This window comes from Trichoderma evansii, assembly GCF_050947405.1.
Source record: "Trichoderma evansii strain SZMC 28006 chromosome Unknown GGI43scaffold_2, whole genome shotgun sequence".
Taxonomy (NCBI): Eukaryota; Fungi; Ascomycota; class Sordariomycetes; order Hypocreales; family Hypocreaceae; genus Trichoderma; species Trichoderma evansii.
In genome coordinates this window covers 2868099-2889884 of record NW_028145204.1, presented here as the reverse complement: position 1 = coordinate 2889884, position 21786 = coordinate 2868099, and the positions used below count along the sequence as shown (strand labels likewise).

Below are 21786 nucleotides of genomic sequence, written 5' to 3'. Positions count from 1 at the left end.
CTGTTGTTAGTACTGTGTACAACTTAATCTTACCAGGAGTGTCAACAAGAGATAAGGATGAAACGTTGAATAACTAATCAATTACTCTATTTTAAATTTTATATATACATTTTAACTATCTTGCCTTTATGGCTCTTCGATTCTGATATCTTCAGTCCAACTTTCCTTGGGCTGGCTGTATAGGTTCCAAGCTTGTTCGGCAATGTTCCTAGGATTCAGGTACTTGTTTGTCTCTTTTACGTATCCAGCGACGCTCAAGATAGCGACATGAACGCCTTTAGGCTCATACGTCATACGAAGAGATCGGGTGAAGTTTTTCTGAGCCGCTTTGGACATGGATAAAGAGACGAGGTTGGTCTCAGGTGCCTCGGGGAGATGAGAGCTAGTAACGATGACTGTAGGCTTGGCAGTAGCATCTTTTGATGCCAGAGCAGTAAGCTGTGGGAAGGCCCATTTAGAGAGATTGTTTAGGGCTATGGTGGAGATCTTAAAGTCACGCAGGAGTTCATCGTCGCTGACGTCTTGATGGCTAGATTCTGCGACTATGGCTGCGTTGAATAAGACGAATTCAACAGTTCCGAGATCTTGGTTAATCTGGGCCAAGGTCGTGGTGAATTTGGCAGGATCAAGGACGTCGGTTGAATAGGTCTTTACAATGGAATTGCCATTAGAAGCACTCTTAACAGAGGCTGCGTCTATCTCAAGCTGTGTAGGATTCCTAGCAACGAGAGCGACTTTGTTGAATCTCTTGGCGGCAAATACGGCAGCAGTGTTGGTGCCAATTCCAGGGCCAGAGCCAATGATGACGACCGCGTTGTCAGATCGGGAAGACATTTTTATGAATGGGCTGACGTTTATTATGCAAGAATCGAATGATTATAATTTTTAGTCTTGAAAGTAAAATGTATTGATGTTTTCTGAAAGCTGTAATGCTTTTTCCTGTGATATGCTGATGAGTCTACTGAAACAATCTTTTTCTCCAACAGTAGACTTCTCCCTTCTATTTAAGTTGAAAACTTTTTGAACTCCACAAACTGCATTCCTGATAAACTTCAATAGTATTCTCTGCTAGGAAGCCATGTAAAGGAATTTACTTCAGCCACAGCAGTTAACAATTATTATTAAGCTAATTGCTGATTTAGTGGCCAATGACGATATGTTGTCTACTATGGCGCTACGTCGCAATGCATCTCCGCGGGAGCTTAGCAATCGGCTTGCGGTCGGCTATGCCCCACGGGATTTAGAGTCGCCGGTAAGTACTCTCATTTCAGTTTGCCTCAATCTCAAAATAGTAAAAAAGCCCGCCTATAAGTTCGATTTGGTTCTTTGGCGTTTCTTTTCCGCCCTGTGAGAGCTGGTCTACTCAAGCTATGTCATATTGAGTATTGCGACGCTACGAAGCTTTCTCATCGCCCCCGGCCAACCCGTTGAAACAGTTCAGCGCGGCATCTTCCGCAAACAGGAGTGAAGCTAATTGGTAGGGTTAATTGTTTGCTCTATTCAGCTGCTTAGGTGATTACAAATTTAAACTTGCAGAGCGTTGAGACCTGGGCTGACCTGACTTGTGCCATATAGGTCTTTACTGTATCCCCGCCGAAGCTGAGCTAAGCTAAGAATTGTCAACTATTCTGTGTATCAATCCTTGTGTTTCGATTCAGCAATTGTCTCATGATGGCTGCTCAACGTACTGCGGAATTGAGGCGCATGCTGGCTCTCTCTTATCCATGGGTCAAGAAACCCTTCGTTATCGGTGCACCCATGCGCATTATGGCCGGCCCTCACTTGGCTGTCGCCGTGTCTGCAGCTGGCGGTCTTGGGTTCATGGGACCACAAGCCAAACCTGATGGAGTACTCGCCGATCTAGACAAGGCAAGAGAACTGATAGAAGCATCGAATTTACGCCACCCTCTGCTACCCATTGGCGTGGGCTTCCAGGTGTGGAATGGCGACTTGAAGGTCGCAACTAGTGCAGTTGAGAAGCATAAACCATGTGCGGTTTGGCTATTTGCGCCCAAAAATGGCCAGACAGAGTTGGATGAATGGACCGTTTCTCTACGCGGAGCTTCTCGTGATACCAAAGTTTGGATTCAGGTCGGTACGCTGAGTGACGCTCTTGCGGCTATCAACAGCTCGACACCTCCGGATGTTCTCGTTGTTCAAGGTTCTGAAGCGGGCGGACATGGAATGGCAAAGGAGAGTACGGGAACCATTGTTCTGTTCCCAGAAGTTGCTGATGCCGTGAATGCCAGGAAAGATGTTGGAATACCTGTAGTTGCGGCGGGAGGCATCATCGATGGTCGAGGTGCAGCAGCAGCATTTTCGCTAGGAGCTGCTGCTGTCGCCATGGGAACTCGTTTCCTTGCTTCTTCCGAGGCACGCATTTCAAAAGGATACCAAGACGAAGTGGTTCGAGCGTCTGATGGCGCAAAAAATACTCTTCGTACCCACTTGTACAACCACCTCAGAGGCACTTTTGGTTGGCCGGAACAGTTTGCACCTCGGACTCTCATCAACCGTAGCTGGATTGACCACGAGGCTGGTGTTCCGTTTGAGAAGCTACAAGAGTTGCATGACGAAGCTGCCAAGAGTGGTGACGCTGGATGGGGCCCGGAGGGAAGACTGGCAACGTATGTTGGTGCGGGTGTAGGTCTTGTACGGGACGTGCAAGACGCGGGTGCGATTGTCGAGAACGTAAGAAATGAAACGAGGGATATTATCAAGGCCTTGAGCGACGATATTCATGAGCACTGATGTAACTTGAATTTATAATGCGACGTACTAGGATAGCTTTGATACTTTCAACTGATAACCGAACAAATTAACAGAAAGATTGCACGTAATGTTACCCTCCAATGCTCTCAAAATCATATATTGCTGGTGATGATAATCAGTGGTTTACAACACACGCGAGCGAAAACTACGAAGCGTCTACGTAATCGCAAGCTCGCTGTCACGTTGCTGGGTTGTTGGGCGATCATGACTTTTATTGAACCCCGCGTTAGGTGACTCAATCGCCAACGGCGACGATTGCGCGGCATGATTTAGTACCCGTGACGAACTGGTGAATGCCATTTCTGGCAGCGCGCTAATACTTGTGGAGTAGATGCATGTAGGATTCCAATATCAATCAAGATATAAAAGCTCGACGTATTCTTTGCCTTTATTGGATAGTCTTGTGATAATCAACGCAATTTCAGCCTATCTCTGCAGCAAAATTCGCAACATGGCACGATTAATCAATCCGATCCAGTCTCTCCCTCGCCAGCGTATTCGTCAACTCATACCTCAGCTACGGCTTGGAAAATGGCCTACGGGCCCCCTCAATTCCATTACTGACGTTCCGGGCGTCTTAGCCCACACTGAGTCTATCCATAACCCTCCTCATAGCAAAGAGATATCCCCCGATATCCATACCGGAGTCACTGTCATCTTGCCTAGGCCTGACTGGTACAACTATGCAAGCTTTGCCGGCGTCTTCAGCTTCAATGGCTGCGGAGAAATGACATCTGCTCATTGGCTTGATGAAACAGGGCTACTCCACTCGCCAATTGTTCTGACCACTACTTCGGCTGTTGGCGATGCATTTCGTGGAGTCTGGGAATATACTGTCGAACATCACTCTAATGAAGATAAAGAGCTTAACATCTTCCTTATTCCCACTATTGCTGAAACATACGACGGCTATCTCAACGATCAAAGTAAATTTGCCGTTACACCTCAGCATATTGTCCACGGTATTAGAAATGCAACTGCAGATTCCGTGCAAGAAGGGAACGCGGGAGGCGGAACAGGCATGATGTGCCATCATTTCAAAGGAGGCACTGGATCCAGTAGCCGCGTAGTCAAAGGATATGACCTCGACGGAAATGAAAAGTCCTATACAGTTGGAGTGCTTGTGCAGGCCAACTATGGATCAATGGAGAACCTTTGTATTGGAGGTGTCTCAGTAGGCCAAATCCTCAAAGAACAAGGGCATCAAGCATTACCAAGTCTCAAACCTGGAGAAAGTGAGCCTCGCAAAGACGGTAGCATTATTATCATCGTTGCAACAGACGCTCCTCTTCTACCCATACAGCTCCAGCGATTGGCTAAGAGGGCCACTGTCGGGCTGGGCAAGGTCGGCGGCTATGGCAACAATACTTCAGGGGATATATTCCTTGCATTTTCCAACGCGAACAAAGTCCCCTTCCAAGACCTATCTGGGGCTAGTCAAAATATATCTCGGTCTAAAAGTGGTTACACGCCGCAGCCGTATGGCGTGCAGATGTCAGATAACAACACCATTGATGGATTATTTGAGGCTACAGCTGATGCGACCGAAGAGGCAATTTACAATGCTCTCTGTATGGCTGAGACCACAGTAGGATTTAAGAAGAGAAGAGTCGAAGCTCTCGATTTGGCTAAAGTAAAGGAGATTGTTGAGAAGAGATTGTGATATAGATTTGGAGATGGTATATGGTATATATGTACTCGAGATTAGAGATGTAAATCAGCTATGCTTCTTGCTCTAGCTACTGTGGTGTAGTGAAACAGTTTAGTTATTTATTCAATGAAGTATATATTGCTTGCCGTGGAAACAAACTATTCTGTCAAATCTCTTGTGGATAAGCGACGAACGCAGCTCAGGGCCCGCAGAGTTGCAGCGAATTTATTCGCCAGAAACATGAATTGCGTTAGATGCTGAAAGGTGATTAAGAAATGCGAATTGATCTGACTGCTATCCTCTTTATAGCCAATCATTACCTACATTGGACTTCGAAACGCTCTCTAATTGTTATTATCGTACGCACTGTTCTTAGTGCATTTGCGTGTACAGTAGAAGACATTTGCTGTGTGGCAAACATTACATTCTGTTTACTGGTGAATTAATTAAGTGAAGCTGTCTCACTAAAGTTTTATACTGAACGTCATAGCGCGTTCGGCTCGTCGCTTTGGCCCCCACACTAAGATATGCCCTTTGCTTGTGGAGGGTTACAATGGACCCAAACACCTAATTTCATGCTCTCAGCTTCGGGCATCCTGCGATACTCGGTCCCGAAAACAATATTGAAGTATAGTATTTTATGGTAGAGATCAACACTTTGATTTGGAGGTTTTCTTATAATAGAACAGAAATTGAGCATAAAAACCTGGCCAGGACCGTGAATAACTCTCAGCTTTTCAGACAGCTTCACTCATTATTCAACTACACAAGATTACAAACTTTGGAAAAAATTCATACATTAACGTATCTAATAATGCAAGCTACAATCTTTGTCCTTGCTGTAATTGCCTCTGCGGCCATGGCAATGCCTTCTGAGCTGTAAGGAAATCATCATTCTGCCGCTGACCATGTGCATATCGTCCTAACTAGTTCGCCAGCAATAAGCGAGTCAACTGCTGCCTTTACTACCCAGGTGCTAAATCCAATTGTCAGCGTGACTGCATTGATCCGTCATTCTGCAAAGCATATGGTATTCCTCAGACAGGATATTGGTGTGACTGCGGTCCAGCTGCGCATTGTAATTCTTAAATCGCAGGACTACTTTGTACTTGCAAGATGGATAGATTCTTAACAAGAGGTCCAAATTGAAACTAGGATAAAGAGTTTGGATGTGAAACACGGGTTTATATGAAGATTATGTTATTGATTACTATATAACGAATAATCTAAAGTCATTATTATCATACATGATCATTATACCGCCTTATATAGGACTACTGAGGCCGACGCACAAGGCTGGCTGGATCAGACATTGCAGCAGCAGCTCGTACATTCAGTCTTCTCTTACTGTGAGAGCTGGAAGTGCTAGTATGTCCCTTTTCCTGTCCAAATATGGCCCACTCTGCGACAGTAGCACCGGTGCCGTTCTTTGCTGCAACATCCACAGGATCGAGACCCTGGTTGCCTACAATGAGAAGTGATGCATATCGGGATGCAGCAACGGGCTTGGACAGAGTAACATTGGTGGTGTTACCAATAGGAATGGCAATAACGTTCAAGTCAGTAGTATGAATGTCGTAGGGGTTAGACACCTTGATATTCGTCAAAGATGAGACAACCGTGAGGTCCGAGTTATGCTTTTGCGACTTCAAAGCTGCAGCCGGGTCACTGATGGCCTCGTTGTGGAAAATGACAGTTGCATTAACAGGAGGTGCCTGAGCCCAGTCGAAATGGAAGCCTGAGACTAGGGATCCGACATCCTCTTGGTCAAGTGTAACTGTAATAGAGCTTACATCGACAGCAGAGGCGGGCTGCCATTTGGTAGATGTAGCACCGTCCACGGCAGCAATGGGGAATTGACCAGGCACATAGGTGTCAGGAGAGCTGGCGGCGTTGCACTGCACCAAGTTGCCAGCGTAGGTTTGCTGGGTGCCAAGCTGCCTGTTGGGAACAACAACAGATCCCTTGACGGGCAGTTGATAAGCCTTCGGGCTTTCTTCAGATCCAGAGTGGATAGTAATAGTCTTTCCAGCAAAGCGCTGATCCGCTCCGTCAAGCGCAGTAATGCCGCTGGCACGGCTAATTGTAGTGTGAGTATAGTTGGACCAGGCTGAGATAGGCCAGCCGCGCCAGAAGAAGGTTCTATATCTAAGGTAGGGGATCTGCGGAGGCAAGTTTGGATCAATGTGAATGAAATCATCAGGTACGAGACGAAGTCCAAGGTAACCGAAGAGAACGACTTGGTTAGCACCGCCGTGACCAGTGAGGAATGGATAGGCTGGGTGGGTGCCGCCGTTGATTGAAGCATCATCAATCAGTTGCTCTGAGATTTGGTAAAATGGCGCGCGAACGTACGGCTTGTATGCGTACTGAGCATAGGTGTATGATGAGCATCCCGAGGGAGAGATTTCGTTGGCAACAATGGAGAAGAAAGCGTATGTCATAGCAGGTCCATCAGGAGATTGCTTGTTAGCATACTATATAATTGTTTAGCAATTACTCCACATAAATGTATGAATCTTGTAGAAACTCACATAATCAAGATCGTTGAGAGCGTCTTCAGAGCTGTAGTTGGTGGTGTAGGACAAAGGATAAGTGACCATGATGACATCTGCCTGTTTAACCACAGCACTGCCGTTCATGGTGGTAAACTCCAGTGTGACTCCGTTTTCTCGAAGAACCAACGCATTGGACGCCATGTTGGCCCAAGTCTTGTTCTGCTCGACACCAAACTGCTTGCGGAATGTGTTTGCGTTCTGCAGGTGCTCGGCAATAAGAGGCATTGTGTAGCCGCCAGCATCGACGTGGTTCGCGTATTCATCCTAAAATATGTTAATCACAGGACAGCAACATCAAAAATGAGAATGAACTTACAGGGTCAGTCATGTTGGTCAATGTCCATGATGTCTTGTTGGGCTTCAGCAAGTTTCCATACAGCTGAGCGATAGAGTCATAAATCGGGAAGAGGTTCTCCTGGAAGTACTTGGTATCGCCGCTAACAACCCACTGGTTGACGAGAGACAGACCAATATCTCCATTAATATGGTACTCGTAGTCCCAGCAAGGGCCGGTAGCAGTGCAGTTTCCATAACGGCCACTGGTCCATGGGAATACGGCAGCATCAGCAGAGAAGAAAGTCTCATTTTGGGAGCCCGCATAGTTGGTCTTGACATTTTCCTTGGCCATACCATATCTTGCCAGACGGTAGTTGGTGATTCTCTCGGCAGCTTCTGGGTGAGCCGCAACCAAGCCGGGTTGCATCCAGAGGTCAGCGTCCCAAAAGACCTGTCCAGCGTAAGAGTCGGAAGTCAGTCCACCGACAGAAATACTATCCACATTAACTGGGGCTCCGTCGACCTCCTTGCTTCCATTCTTGCCCACTGTGTTTTGGAGAAGATAGTAAGCATTAGTGACGGCCATAATGGCAGAGTCGATGATGTAGTTGTCTGCTGGAAGCTTGCCAGACTTGGGGTCGGCGAAGCTGTCGACAGAGCTCTCGGGCATGACAGTTGCCCACTCCGTAACGTGGGAGCTCAGAGACTTGGCATATCCATTGCTCAGTGCTGCAGCAGCTGCATTCTTGGCAATTTGCCTGGGGTTCTTGAAGGCGTCAGAGGAGGCACTTCCAACGAACTTGGTCACGCGTGCGGCCTGACCAGCTGAAAGTTTGACTGAAACGGCTTGTGCGATGGAAGATTCGTTGGTATGAACATATGGCTTGCCATGCACAATCTGGCGGCTCGCCAAGTTCACACCTCCCGAGCCAGTAATGTCAGCATACACAAATGCTGTAACATTAGAAACGCCGTTTGGTCGCACAGACGAGTAGATGGCGTTGCCGTCTTGTCCAGACTCCACGAAGTCGGTGCGTACGGCAGCATAGCCATCGAGAACATTGACAATTGAGGCCTGTACATTTTTGGATGAGGTGACTTCCATGTCGACCACAGCTTGGTTGACGTATAGTTTGTTGGCGAAAATGCGATAGCTGATATCAAAGCTTCCCTTGTTGCCTTTGGGAGTCCACTTGTATGACCAGCTCAATACTCCGGCCTTGTAATCATAGGTCGATCGGAAATTTGAAATGGTTTTGTTATCAACTGTAGCATCAAGGTAGGTATTATCGCCTAGATCCAAGATGAGCCCACTCCAGTGAGGAATACCGCTAATGGCAGTATCAGATCCATATTGTGAGATCCACGGGAAGTTTGTGCCGTTCATGACTGGCTGAGAGTCCCAGAATCCAGCAATAGTTGCAAAAGACTGGCGCCTTGAGAATAAGGGCCAGCCGCTGATAACGTCACCATTCTCTTCTGTGTCGAGCTCAAAGAAAGGCCCAACACTGGCGACGTTGATGCCAAGGTAACCGTTGGCTACAGAACCTCGCGATTCAAACGCGCCCTGCTTCAACTGCGTTGTGCTAAGCAGCCAATTGTCTTCGTCCCAGGTCACTCCAGCAAAATCGGTCTGGTATACGTTCTTGCTGAATTGGGGTTCTGTGCTTGATCCGCCGTTTCTGCTCAGGCATCCTGCGACGCGATCATTTGAAGATGTGCTGTAAACAGGATCAATAAACTGAAGCAGCGACAGCAATGCTGCTCCAGACAAGGTCTAAAATAACATAAATTAGCATGTGCTTGTTTGAATGAGAAAAACAGTTCATAACTGCTGTGAGATACATACTGTTGACCGCATTTTGTCAGCCTGTCAACCGGCAAGCAAAGGCAATGCCAATTAACACTACAGTATAAGTTGAAGTAAACCCGCCACGAGGTATCGCAGTTGCATGCAGATACTGGCTGGGGTTTCATCGAAGAGCTGAATGTGCGGCATCGTGCCCGGTATTTAAGCCTATCCTGCTGCTACCTCCAACGTTGGTAATTCTCCGCGCAGATCACCTCTTGTGCCCCAGAGTTGGTGATGGGGTGTGGAGAGGACAAGGTGATCTGGGCAAGGCTGTGGCCGTAATACGGAGAGGCCTGCACAACCAGCATAGCTGAGGTCATTTTCAGGGCATCTCCACTACCCGAATTTGGCCGTTTGATGATCGTCTTCTGCTAGCTCGACTTGGCTCTTGCGTAGGATGATTTCGTCAATCAATTTCGCCGTCAATCAAGTTTACTGGTCCCCCCCCAGCCTCTAGCCAAGATAGTATTAACGGTTTCACGGCTGCTACGCCGCAGCTCTCAATTTACAAGCAGGTCTAAGAAGAATCAACGCTAATTACGTACAGCCGCAGCGCGTTTTGACCCTTTTTACCATCGTGAAAGTCCACCCGTCATCGCTAAATTACCCCACAAGCATCCCCAGACCCGGCAACGAGCCGTGAAAGGGCCGATAGTGCCGTGGCACCACCGCTATAGCGCCATGATATCCTGCCAAGAAAATGCCGGGGAGGAGAAAGAGGAGCAGGCGGAGGCCTTTATTATCACTATTTACTTGCTAAATAAACCAGACAAGCTGATTCTCAAAGAAAAGCTGAGGCTGAGTAAATGATCGACACATAAAGTGGAATGGCGCTCAGGCGGAAGCAGTGACATCCCTGCTCATAGTGCTATTCATGTTGCGCCATTGTACATAGTGGACTGGTTCCTATGACAGTCTCTATTTTTTTGATACCCAAATGCGCAATGGCCACTTCAGTCTTAGTGTAGTTCTCGTATCATGGAAAATAGGCACTTGTAATAAGAAGGGGTAGCTAATGCATGTCAATGCCTAGTTCGGTGAATAGTGACATGCTCGTGCAAGTAGTCTCCGTAAAATCTCCTCATACGTACATAAAGCAGCGTTGTTGATGCCTGCGATGTATTCGGTGAGGCCGCGCAAAAGTTCCCCTGCGGCAGTTCTCGAACCAGAAGTCGATCTAACTCCACACCAATACCGAGATAACCGGTTTCGGGGCCTAGAAAGTAGTATTACTAGTAGATAGTGTTCAGGAACGAACATATTTGCCGTGCAGCCGATGTAATACAACGCAAATAGCCTGACCAACGGTTATGGTTTCCGATGCGGAGAGTAAGCAAAGCCTGACTGCTGAATAGTTCGAGAAATCACTGTGTGATTCGTTAATGCTTATGCCTCCTTGGCACGATAGATTGTGGGGAGACTCAAAGTGATCACGGCAGATGGCCCCCGAAGTCTAGAATCCGAGTCAGCAGATGCTGAGTTTCCAACTCTTAGAACTTTCTATGGAGTACCCCTTGAATTTCTTACCGTTAACCCCTACCACACCGGCCCGATTAAAATATCTCCTAGAGACGCCAAGGGGAGATATCAACAGTACCGAGCCACTGGTTCCTTGTTGAATTAGCCCGAGCTTATGTCAAGAACGGACAGCCTCCTCCAGACGTACTCTCTTTAGTATTTTTCTTATCATGATGATAATTTCAATATTACATAACGAAGTCCAATTCGAAATCTAATATGATATGGAATACAATGCACCAAAAACGTAAAAGATGGATGTGGCTTAGAAGGTAGTTACAAGAACTTGTCTAATTCAATTGATTATGCCCATTGTGCGTCCTTCATCAGGCTAGAGAATGTAAGCACACCGGCTTTTCAAGGCAGTTCTTTAGACATCCGTTCAAATGCCGTTAACATCCCGAATACTAAGCGCCTGAATTGTATTTACCTGTTGTGTTTATTTCTTTGAAAATAAATATTGTTTTTCTATGGGAACGGGAACCGACGTGACTTTAACGTATATCATAGAAAGCCAGAATTCGTTAGATTCAAACTTGAGACACATTGGCATACATGTGCCATTTGATCACATTGCTTAGTTTTCTATTATTCCGGTGTATGATTAAGCTATTTGATTAAGCTTTCAACCAACCGCCGCCATTGTGTGGAATAGGCATGATTGCACAAATGCATCATCCTCTAGAGGAGACTCTATTCGAAATCGCGCACATGATTAGAGTGAGCCTCAATAGAACTATTGTGAAGTTCCTACATACTTTCATGGGAAGACTATTTTCTAAGTCTTGAAATGCGAAATGTAAGTGTATGTCGCTACTTATTAGTGACAAAATAGACGACAATTTTTAATGTCGCATGTCGAATGCATTGGGCCGAAGTTGGAAAACATTGCCATTCTATATTCGCCTAGATAACCAGAATATTGGTGTAAAACTAAGCATGCTTACTCAGAGAAGATGATCAACAAAGAGTAACTGGTGTTACAACGGCTCATGCGCTACGCGACTGAGCTGAGAGAGTCACATTTATCTTGAGTGGAATAGAGGAGGAGGCTATTATAGTACGGTGGAGCTACACGAAGGATGAATAAACATGTACGTGTATTTTCCCCATCCATCGCATATACTATTTCGCTCAACCCATTTAAATCGTTTTCTTGGTCGCATAGACATACTAATTACTTATAGTTTAAATATATGCGCTGTTCGTCATTTTGTGGCCGCGATAATATGCTTGAATCACCACTGTCTTGGCAGCCGTGTCATACTATTGACCTTGGCATTGGGTGAGTCATAAGTCACGCGATTGGTAATAGGCGATAGATCTAAATATGAAGGCGACAGCTTTTTTGCCAAATCAGGCAGTCGAAATAACTCTATTCAATTTTACGTTTAGACTGCCGGCATCCAGAGTGAAGTTTCCGAAAGTGACAGATGCACCGCCAAAGTTCAAGTAGATGAACCTTGTAGCCTGAGTCACTCGGCAACCTCTACCAAACACTCTATGTTCTTCCAACACACCGCCTAATTTCTTTATAAAATTCTGTTCAGAGGGCATTTCAACAAAGCCACTGGCATACATCACCGTAAAACGCATTATTTCGGCCTCCAGCCAGCTGTGCAAGAACACAAGATGCGGCTTTCGGTCGTTGATTATCAAGATGTGCTGCAAGATCTGGACAAGGGTGTCCCGATAAACTTTAACACCAACTTTCACACCGCTGAAGAGGCGCCAGATCTTCCCATTCCCACTAACAAGTCATACGACTACGAACTATGGCTGCCTTTGATACTGAAATCTCGAAATCTCCCTCCCACCGCGCTTCAAGTCGTCAAACTCTCACGCGCACAGATTAGAGTCTTGGTCAGTGCTGCTGCAGCTTCAATCCATACCGGTGTGCTCAATCGATCTTACGCCGAAGATCTTGAAGATGATGTTTATCCTGCCTTCAACGGGCTTCATTTCCCTCCCGAGGGCCTTTTTATGCGTCTTGGAGCTTGTTCCCCGAAAGATGGTGCGCAGCTTACGCCTGGGAAGCTGTCGATTCATTCCGTCGAGGACATTGTGCTCCGCATTACAACATCCGGGAGAGCTTGGAGCGCGCTGACAAATATACTCAACCATGAGGGCGAAGAAGGCTACGTATACTTTCTTCCGTTCAACGCTGAAATGAGATCTGAGAGAGAATATCGCGTCTTTTGTATCCCCAACTCGTTGGCTATATCTGGTGTTAGCCAGTATAGATGGCATAAACCATGGATATTTGGCCATGAAGACAGAAATGAGATGGCCAACATCGCTCACAAAATACTTGACGGTATCCAACAAGTTCATGCTGAAATTATCGCTTATATGCAGGCATATGATAATAATGAGCTGGAGAGCCTTATTCGAACCCAGGGTTTTGTTTTCGATGTCCTCTACGACGAAAATACGGAAAAATGCGCCTTGATTGAACTCAATACTTTTGGGGTGAGGAGTGCATGTGGCTCTTGTCTTTTCCAGTGGCTGAAAGATCGAGCATCGTTGTACGGAGAGACTAGTGATATCGAGTTTCGTGTTGCGGTATGAGATTGATATCTGACAATCCTATACCAGTATGAAGACTGAACTGGGCAGAGGAGATAAGTTCTGTAGGAAGCTTATCGAGCACTAGAGTGATTGAAATTATTATTTTCTAAAGTTTCGAAAGCTAAAGACTGTCAAATGCTTACTAGAGCATAGTACGGCATAGCAAGTCGAAGCACTTATACCCTTTAATTGAACAAAGAGAAGTTGAGATTGTGAGAGAAAGTGCACAAGTATTTGAAGAGTGTGAGTGAAGATTATCAATATCATTATCATTATTATGAGTGGAATATTATACAAGTAATATACAATGTTAATGTTTATACAGAGGCGATGTCCGACGTATATCCAAACCATTCGCCTAAAGCAATGCTCGCTTTTTACTCCAACTCTGGATACTCTGGCAGCTTCCAGTTAGATGTTTTCTTATCCAAGCCATCCATTTCACCCCAGTTAAAAAATGACGCCAGCCTCGCAAACCTGTGCAAGATCCAGATACCGATACTCGACTTGGGCGCCATCAAGTCCTCAAACCTGTCATAACCCCCATGCATGGAAGTTGCAACTGGTCGGAATATTTCTTCATACTTCTTTGCTCCTTGCATTATAGCCGCTGAAGTTGTTGAGTCCTTATTCTTTAATGACGTCGCAATCTCACCCGCCAGCACATAAGCACCCACCAAACCCCAGGCGCATCCATAGCCACCTGCGGTATGGCAATGAGCCGAGTCGCCAAGAAGAACGACTTGGCCCTTGGACCAAGATCCCTGGGGGAGATGAACTTCTTCGATTTTTGTGCAGTAGATGTCATCCGCCTCGGGTGCATGGAGTAGTGCATCCATAAACCGATCACACTCCCATCCACCTCCTTGATAAATGTCGGCCAGAGCTTTCTTCAATTCTTGTGGGTCTCCAGAGCTGATTGCTGCATCAAGGGCAGGCTTTTTTCCACGGAGGATCATGTATACTCGTGTAAGTTCTGGGATGTCTTTTCTTGTGCCGATGATTCGTCCACCCAGCAAGTGACAGAAAGTTCCCCTATCGGAATCCCCTTCTTTCGACAGGACGCTATAGTATCCGATATAACCTCCACAGTCGCGTCGTGGGTCTGGAGCACCTTCACCAAGCATCATCTTGCGTGTTTTCGAACCGGTTCCATCTGCAGCGATAAGAAGATCGAAATCTTCTTCACGGCCATTGTCAAAGGTTACGTGGACCTTGCTGTTGGGGCTGTCCCCGCTGTCCTGAGTAAAGCTCTTGATGGTGGTGTTGAATAGATGCTGCACGTTTTCATGACCTTCTGTGAGTCCATAAAGAATTTGCACTAGATCACCTCGCATGATCTCGTATTCTGATGTAAATCCCTGCTTTCCAGAGCCAGTCTTAGCAACGGGAAAGAATGCTTGGGTCCGGCCGTTGCGGTCAATCAACTGCATGCCAGTTTCGTGTACACACGCCGCTGTCACAGCAGCTTCGATGCCCATCTTTTTCATGATAGGTATGCCCTTGCCGCGAAGGTCTACCTGCTGGCCCGAAGCACGCATATTTTCAGATCGCTCGATGAGAGTAACATGAGCACCGATACGTGAGAGCCAGTAGGTTACAGCCGGACCTGCAATTCCACCGCCGACAACTAAGACCTTTAAAGCAGACATGATGATACAGCTATAGCCTTATAACAGAGACAAGCTGTAAAGAATGAGAGCGCTTTATGCTGCCACGCGAGAAATGCTTTGATACGACTAATAGACAGTCGGTTTTGTCTTGGGAGAGAAAATAAATGGTTGTTCAGATACCTTTGTATTCTACGCGATAGAGATATTTATACTTTTATTTACTGCTTCAAAATGTAGCCAGGCACAAAGGCCATTATCTGATTCGCACCTGAGGCACAGCTCCGAAGCTGAACACACGCGTGGCTCAATCAACTAGCGACCAGCCACGCGGACATTTAGACGAGGCGCCAGGCATAAACTTGATTCCTGGCGACGCAGGCTTAGCAGCTATGGTCAACACCGGCAGTTCTGCGATCCTCCAACAAGGGTGAAGACACTAGCCGTGACTCGTACGTCACGCAATACGCGTTCTTGTTGAAGATGAGTCAAGCGCTGCTCCTCTGAGGCTGGATGGTTTCGTGATGCTGGAAAAGCCGTAGAGGCACGCATGCGACTCGATATGGCAATAACTAGACTAAATATGTGCCGTTTTTCGCTGTTAGCGCCATGCACATACACCTTGGGCACACGCGTGAGACGTTGGAAAGGAGACTGTATAATCTTATCAGATCTAGAGAGGGTCTTCTTATGATCCTTCCTAGTAAAGTTAAAACAACATACGTATATATGGTCATATATCAACTTCCTTTTCGCTGTTTTGCTTTTGTTGCGACGCTAAGAGTAAATAAGCTCGTAGATACGATCGTTCCGATAACTCCTCGGTCAATGATTAGGTAATTCACCACTACACAGGGGGTCCCAATAGGTGCACGGGACCGTACAACTGCACGGGACCCTTAGTCAGCAAAAGCCCGCTATAACACACGCTGTAATTTTTTTCTAGCTGCCCCTATAGCTATCTTTCTAGGCTGCTGCTTCTATCTCTCAACACACATATTTTTGCTCCTCTTCTATGGCCTTTTAAATGGCATTTGCTACAGGTAGGCAACTGCTTTTTTAACTGCTTTTCCGGCTGCTTTTCCGGCCTTTCCAGCTGCCTATCCAGCTGCTTTTCTAGCTGCTTTTCTAGCTGCTCTTCTAGCTCGGGCTCTTCTAGCTCGGGTTTTTCTGGTAGCTGCTGCAGTACCTCTTCTAGTATTAACAGCTCTTCTTGTAGCTGCTGTAGCTTGCTTTGCGCTGGGCTTGGCGAGCGCTGTAGCTGCTGTAGCCGTTGTAGCTGGCTTGGCGGCTTGCTTGGCTGTAGACTTGGCTTGGTTGGATGGTTATGGCTGTAAAATCGAGCTTCTGTTCAATATTAAATAACCCAAAGGTTGTAGCTATTTTCTATAACGTTGATTGAAAATTGGCAACCTTTACGAAACTGATTGCAAGAATAAAGTATTTTCCATCGACCAGTGTGTGTAATATAATTAGACCTTCGAACAATCCACTTATAACCACCAATTGCTGCGTAATAATCTAGATCAAGCTCTAAGTCTTCTCTAGATCTATAGATTTGCTCAGGAGGAAAAGAGGTTATATCCATTATAGCAATTGAAGGTTGTAATTATAAGGGCAGCTAGAAAAAAATTACAGCGCGTGTTATAGCGGGCTTTTGCTGACTAAGGGTCCCGTGCAGTTGTACGGTCCCGTGCACCTATTGGGACCCCTACACAGGCTTGACCTTTCTATTATGAGTCCACACCCGATCGACACTTTCACAAATTTGAAGCCTGCGCAATTGGTAGCTTAATTAAACAAGGGGCAAGAGGGATTTAGAATCGGGCCTTTCATTATGCTATGACTCATTAAGGCAGCAGTTTAAGTGCATTGTTCGAAACCTGTGAATGGTAATACTCAGGCTGGATATTGCTTCAACGAGGCTGAGCTTTTACGTTTCCTGATATTTGATGCAACGACGCTAAAGAGCATGATGAATCGGCTGTGTTGACTACATTTGCCTAGGTTTAATGCATTATCCTTCGTGAAGCGGATGGTATGATTTGTCCGGAAGAAAGCCCTTAGCGTTGCTCACAGCGATGTTTGAAGCGTTTAATAGGTTATAATGCGCGCGGTAATATTCACACCACAGTAGTATAGAGTTATATAAAGGATCTGTTTAAAGTTCATATTCATTAAACATGATGATCGAAACCGAATTCAGTAGAATACGGATGAGAATTTCTCTTACTTGATCTCCGAGACAACAGCTTTCCGCACATCAGAATCGCAGCTCATGTCGAGTATAGTTCTTGAGAAATCGAACGCTTACGAAAGAATGGTAAATAGGACAACCGCTTAAACACTTCTCTGATGTAAACATGTATATATATTATATTTTATAAACATGTTAGAGAGTATCAAGCCCAGCCAATGTAGTCTTTGGTTTAGGTTGTATTCATGTTGTTGAATGCTTTATAGCAATTACTAGGTTAATATTGTTTTTATTATAAATTATATTCTAATTAATATAAAGTTCCTTTCCCTTTTGTTCCCTGTTTGTTGGTGTACACTTTGGGTATCATGAGTTTACGGTATCGGCCCGTATAAGCACCGGGCATAATGCCAATATTCCTAGCTCGTTTTCCTATTTGCTCCCCCTTCTGCCTGAAGAATGTATGCACTGTTATAGAAGGGGGGAAATATGTAGTTACACATAACGGGATAGGAGCCAAGTGACGAGATTACGGCGAGCCCTAGCTTTGGAGACAATAAGAGAGGGATTCAAGCACCTTCTCAACGAGTCTGGCACGGAGGACCAACTACATCCATGGATCGCGACAGAGTTCTTAGGGCCTCGTAAGTACTAGATCTACGCCTCGTAGTATGCATCCTACATTAATGGGTTGGCTCTTACACTCAGCAGCTGAAATATTGAGTCCCAGGGGAGGTGAGAATTACAGTCGTGCTGCCATCTGTTGGGTCTCTGGATTTGGTTGCCATTTTTAGCCCTAATCAGCAATTTTACTCACCCGTCTGGGGTGCGTCTGCACCTGCGATTGTAGCAAGAAAGCCAATGTATTCATCCTAGCGCCGGCCTTGTCTGGCCGGCAATGCTAAGAATGCTTTCAGATTCCTATGTGTCAGAGCATTACCAACCTAGCATCCCATCTATAGGTTGCTGATAGCCTCATCGTAAGCTGCTATGATAGGTCTGTAAAGCTGATCAGGTCCCCCACAGAGGTCCCAAGACATACTTTTGCAGTGTCCCCAAATAAGGCCGTCCTGATGTTTAGGCAAAGCGGCTTAATAACAGTCAATGAAGTTGGAAATTCGCCCATAATCTCTTCAAGCCCATGCACAGCCATGTCGCTCGCTTTACTCCGAGCAATGGTTTTGAAACTCCCGATCTCCAACTCTCGAAGAAGGCTTTTCCTAGGCGGCCACTCTTCGCCGGCAAATCCATTTTTCCATGATTGGCGTGCGCACATCCAAAGTAAGACATAAAAGAACGACTCCAGATCATGGCGGTATGTATGATTGGCCGTGCGTAGCACCTCCACTGCCATAAACTGCATCGTGCCGGTCTGATGTCGTGCTCCGCTCGGGCTGCTATCTCTTATTTTAGCTAGGTCGAGGTCGATAAGCATGCCCTTGAAGCCATCTGCTGTTACAGGGTCTGTGATAATTATGTTATTTGAAGAGATATCACGATGAAGAATGTTTCCAGTTACATAGAGAGACTGGTGTGCTTTGATTGCATCTCGCATCGATTCCAACAGCTCCTTGATAGTCTTGAAGTCGCTGATGACGCGGCCGGCTGGCGAGACGACGAGGCAGGAACAAATCCTATTTTCCCACAAGTCCTCGCCAGGCGTATATAGGCTCGGTTTGGCCTTGCTAATCGATTGGTCGCTCAGCTTTCGAACTAGCAACCGACTGTTAGACCGCCGTTTCTTAGATCTGGGCGGGTTATCTGAAGTGGTGTCGAACGATGATTTGCGCTTGTTACTTGACGTGCTAGTGTTTGATATAGCCGATGGCGGATCGTCAAAGAAAACATCTTCATTCCGCAACGGGTGAGCGATTGGAAATTGCAATCCTTCTCGTATCTCCGCGATGGTAGTGATTTGACGATGCGCCACTACTTTCGCCACCCCTTTGACGCCCTTTTCCTCTGCCAGCTTCAGTTGCTCCACCTCTGGCTTCCGCTTATCTGATGCCCAGGAAAATTTGGCAACGTGATGGTTTTCGGTCTCATAGCAAGTCGTCCCGTGGCATACGATGGCTTTTTGCCTGACCATTGCTTTTTCCAGTCTGATCTTCGTTTCGTTGCTGCTTGAGTCGCTCAGTGTGACGTGGCGACATCCATCCTGTCGCTCAACGAACGTATCCAGGCCCATTGCACTGTCATCCATCGTGGTATAGCCAACGAAGGAGCCCGCAAACTTATCCGGCTCTTCGTGAATGTTGAATGGTCCTGAACTATACGCCCCAGATCGATCGAAGACCCAGAGCTCCATTATGGAAGCGCAGAAAGAGAAAGCATGAACGAATCGGCGTGTCGGCTGATCAGCAAAGATACCTCGCACATAGCGAGTGAGCTGGAGGAGATCCGCCTTGAATCTGCCCTTGACGTATGACTTCTTCTGTTTCCCGACAACAAGAACATCCTTGTACCAGAATGTGCTGCTCGCTTCTGCAGTTGGCTTTTGCAGAAAGAGATCCATCTGGCCTTTCCGCTCCTTGAACTGGTTGGTAGTCGCGGTGGTATGGAGTTTGTACGGCGCATCGACCAAGAATCGCTCTTCCAGAGAGCGAAGCCACTCCCAGACCGGCTTTTCGTCAGGAGTCGCCGGAAAACTCATCCATTTCTTTCCATCATGCGCTGCGATGAGCCCCTTGAACATCTCCTTCTGTTCTGCACGCCAGCTCTCGAGGTTGAAGAACTTGTCCCAAAACCCCCCTACATTGCGAAAGGTACAATTTTTAATCTCTTCGAATAGCTCCTTTTCTACAATATCACGTGTTTCGCTATCTGCAAGTCGACTTGAGCTAGTCTTGATGGGCGTTCCTTTGAACGTTGGCGCGATGCTGGAAGGGGGGGGGGGGTTATCAATGTCAAGATCGACGGCTTCGAGAAGGCTGAAGACTGCAGCCCAAATGGCATTATCGGAAGATTTGCAGCTGACATGTCGGATGAGGGGACGAAATTTGTCGGGATTTATTACATTTTCTTGGATATGTTCTTTTATAGACAGTAGCTTGAACGCCAAGTTGCCGCTTCCGTCGGGAGAGGGAAGCCTGAAGGCCGCGCGAGAAGTAACGAGAGCTCCTAACACGCTCGCGGTATGTTCCGGGCGTGGGCCGTCTCCTTTGAGATCATCACTCAACTTGTTTCGAACGTGATCAAGCGCATCATTGAGCGGGAACTTTGCAAGATTTCAATCTGCTGCCCTGTGAGGACCATTTTGGTCCCATATCCAGAACGCTGCTGTAACTATTGAGCGCGTCCGTAAAGAGCTAAGCAAACGCGAGGCCACGTGATATAAATACATGTACATACATGTACCTAATTAACGTATATTTCTGGGAGCGGGGGCAAGACGCAGTGGTGGTGGAAGTACGAGGTGGTAGAAGTATAGTAGAAGTAGTGGAAATAGTGGAAAAGTATTCCCTGTTACCTGGTTACCTACTATAGGAAAGAATGGGAAAAAAGGGAAATTATGGCAAGCTGGGAATAGTACTAGATATAGTTGTCTAAGTCAGAAAACAAAATTGTACAAGGAAAATTTTATTAAAAAGTGGCAAGTCCAAAAGTGTCTTCTCAACATTCCTAGATATTTGTGTAAATGAAAACAACCTAATAAGCAGACACAGATGATATCATGATGAGAATGATGAGTTTATGGGTGCGCTTTCAATCCGAGAATCAAGAACTTGGCAGATTAGTGTATAAATACCGTCTGCAAACATCCACCAAATTAATCTCGTAATTCTGATTAGTTGTTTTAGTCAATTTCTCTCATCAAAGATCAGATAGTAAGAAATTATAACAGCCTTTGCTCAATATGAGAGCATGGAGCATACTTCATTACGAAATGAACTGTCTACTATTGAACCTTACTGAACACATCGACAGGCTCTGGCGGGGTAAGTCTATTCAACCATGATATTTGAGAAGTTTATATGGACCTGTTTATTTGTAGTATAGCCTTTGACTTTGTTGTTGTGTACCATCATTAGTGGGTACTAATTGTTGCAGTAATAGTTGAGCCTTACTAGGCTTTTGTGAGACGTGGCTGCCGGCCAGAGCTACTGAAGCAATGGTAAGAAAATAAGCAGCAAGAAATGTCAAAAATCTACAGCCATAAAGCAATATACCCAGCAGTCAATTGCGGGGAAATATTCATCTGTTCAGAGCATCTCTTGGCTAAATATTGCCCCTCTGGCACAGCTGGCTGTTCGTAGCGGGGCTGCAGCTTTTAGTCCACCAATATCGCCACTAATTTGAATGTCGACTTCCCTCCCCTATAGTCGTATGTTCGTCAGGACTACAGAGGACGAAAGAGAATTGGCCATATTGGCGTTATGCCCGGCGCTTATAAGTATCCATACGGCAAAAGCCTCCCGAAGCTCTTGATGGTACCTGAAAGTGGACACCGGCTCGTTGAATTACCCCTGTGGCTTTAGCCACTTCCGTGATTGGGCTCTGTCGCCTAGCGAAATTTCGACGGGAGGTGCATCTAGACTCAATAGCTTCACCTGAAGAGGGGCGCTAACAGTTCTTCAGCTGGCATTAGGTGCCTGGCTATTGGCACAAGCACTGCAATAGTTTTGCGCTCCATTTCCTAATTCTGCTTGAAGCTATGCGAGAGCTGCGCTAATCTTAGAATATAGATTCAGCTACCAGGGTGAATCCATGCAAATAGTCGCTAGCATTGTGAAGCTATCTGCGGATGCAAATGGAGGAAGAACAACGAAGCAGTGGCGATT

General features: G+C 46.1%; 9 protein-coding genes across 9 annotated transcripts; 5 read left to right on the top strand and 4 right to left on the bottom strand.

The window, feature by feature from the left end:
• Positions 1 to 65: 65 nt before the first annotated feature.
• GGI43DRAFT_394732 (NAD(P)-binding protein) lies at positions 66 to 950 on the bottom strand. Its single transcript, XM_083204795.1, has one exon. It carries the CDS (start codon positions 832 to 834, stop codon positions 127 to 129), a length of 708 nt encoding a protein of 235 aa, XP_083065464.1. The 5' UTR covers positions 835 to 950; the 3' UTR covers positions 66 to 126.
• Positions 951 to 2976, top strand: GGI43DRAFT_394729 (nitronate monooxygenase). The gene is made up of 2 exons (XM_083204794.1): positions 951 to 1512; positions 1576 to 2976. The coding sequence occupies exon 2, from the start codon at positions 1669 to 1671 to the stop codon at positions 2749 to 2751; it is 1083 nt and encodes a 360-aa protein (XP_083065463.1). The 5' UTR covers positions 951 to 1512; positions 1576 to 1668; the 3' UTR covers positions 2752 to 2976.
• GGI43DRAFT_394723 (P1 family peptidase) lies at positions 2969 to 4581 on the top strand. Its single transcript, XM_083204793.1, has one exon. The coding sequence runs from the start codon at positions 3104 to 3106 to the stop codon at positions 4433 to 4435; it is 1332 nt and encodes a 443-aa protein (XP_083065462.1). The 5' UTR covers positions 2969 to 3103; the 3' UTR covers positions 4436 to 4581.
• A 430-nt stretch (positions 4582 to 5011) lies between these two features.
• On the top strand, positions 5012 to 5589 carry GGI43DRAFT_169669 (uncharacterized protein). Its single transcript, XM_083199699.1, has 2 exons — positions 5012 to 5302; positions 5362 to 5589. The coding sequence occupies exons 1-2, from the start codon at positions 5064 to 5066 to the stop codon at positions 5510 to 5512; spliced, it is 390 nt and encodes a 129-aa protein (XP_083065461.1). The 5' UTR covers positions 5012 to 5063; the 3' UTR covers positions 5513 to 5589.
• On the bottom strand, positions 5012 to 9632 carry GGI43DRAFT_394722 (alpha,alpha-trehalase ATH1). Its single transcript, XM_083204792.1, has 5 exons — positions 9107 to 9632; positions 7298 to 9034; positions 6958 to 7245; positions 5362 to 6900; positions 5012 to 5302 (listed from the first exon to the last, which is right to left on the bottom strand). Exons 1-4 carry the CDS (start codon positions 9116 to 9118, stop codon positions 5698 to 5700), a joined length of 3240 nt encoding a protein of 1079 aa, XP_083065460.1. The 5' UTR covers positions 9119 to 9632; the 3' UTR covers positions 5012 to 5302; positions 5362 to 5697.
• A 2539-nt stretch (positions 9633 to 12171) lies between these two features.
• GGI43DRAFT_169598 (uncharacterized protein) lies at positions 12172 to 13387 on the top strand. The gene has a single exon (XM_083199697.1). It carries the CDS (start codon positions 12260 to 12262, stop codon positions 13196 to 13198), a length of 939 nt encoding a protein of 312 aa, XP_083065459.1. The 5' UTR covers positions 12172 to 12259; the 3' UTR covers positions 13199 to 13387.
• Positions 13387 to 15115, bottom strand: GGI43DRAFT_169613 (uncharacterized protein). Its single transcript, XM_083199698.1, has one exon. It carries the CDS (start codon positions 14848 to 14850, stop codon positions 13576 to 13578), a length of 1275 nt encoding a protein of 424 aa, XP_083065458.1. The 5' UTR covers positions 14851 to 15115; the 3' UTR covers positions 13387 to 13575.
• Positions 15116 to 15779: 664 nt separating this feature from the next.
• GGI43DRAFT_394715 (uncharacterized protein) lies at positions 15780 to 16394 on the top strand (the record flags this gene model as incomplete). The annotated part of the gene is made up of 2 exons (XM_083204791.1): positions 15780 to 16005; positions 16188 to 16394. Coding segments are annotated over 2 exons (249 nt in total), but the record flags the coding sequence as incomplete, so codon positions are not given.
• Positions 16395 to 17274: 880 nt separating this feature from the next.
• Positions 17275 to 20263, bottom strand: GGI43DRAFT_394714 (protein kinase family protein). Its single transcript, XM_083204790.1, has one exon. It carries the CDS (start codon positions 19698 to 19700, stop codon positions 17994 to 17996), a length of 1707 nt encoding a protein of 568 aa, XP_083065456.1. The 5' UTR covers positions 19701 to 20263; the 3' UTR covers positions 17275 to 17993.
• Between the last annotated feature and the right edge of the window lie 1523 nt (positions 20264 to 21786).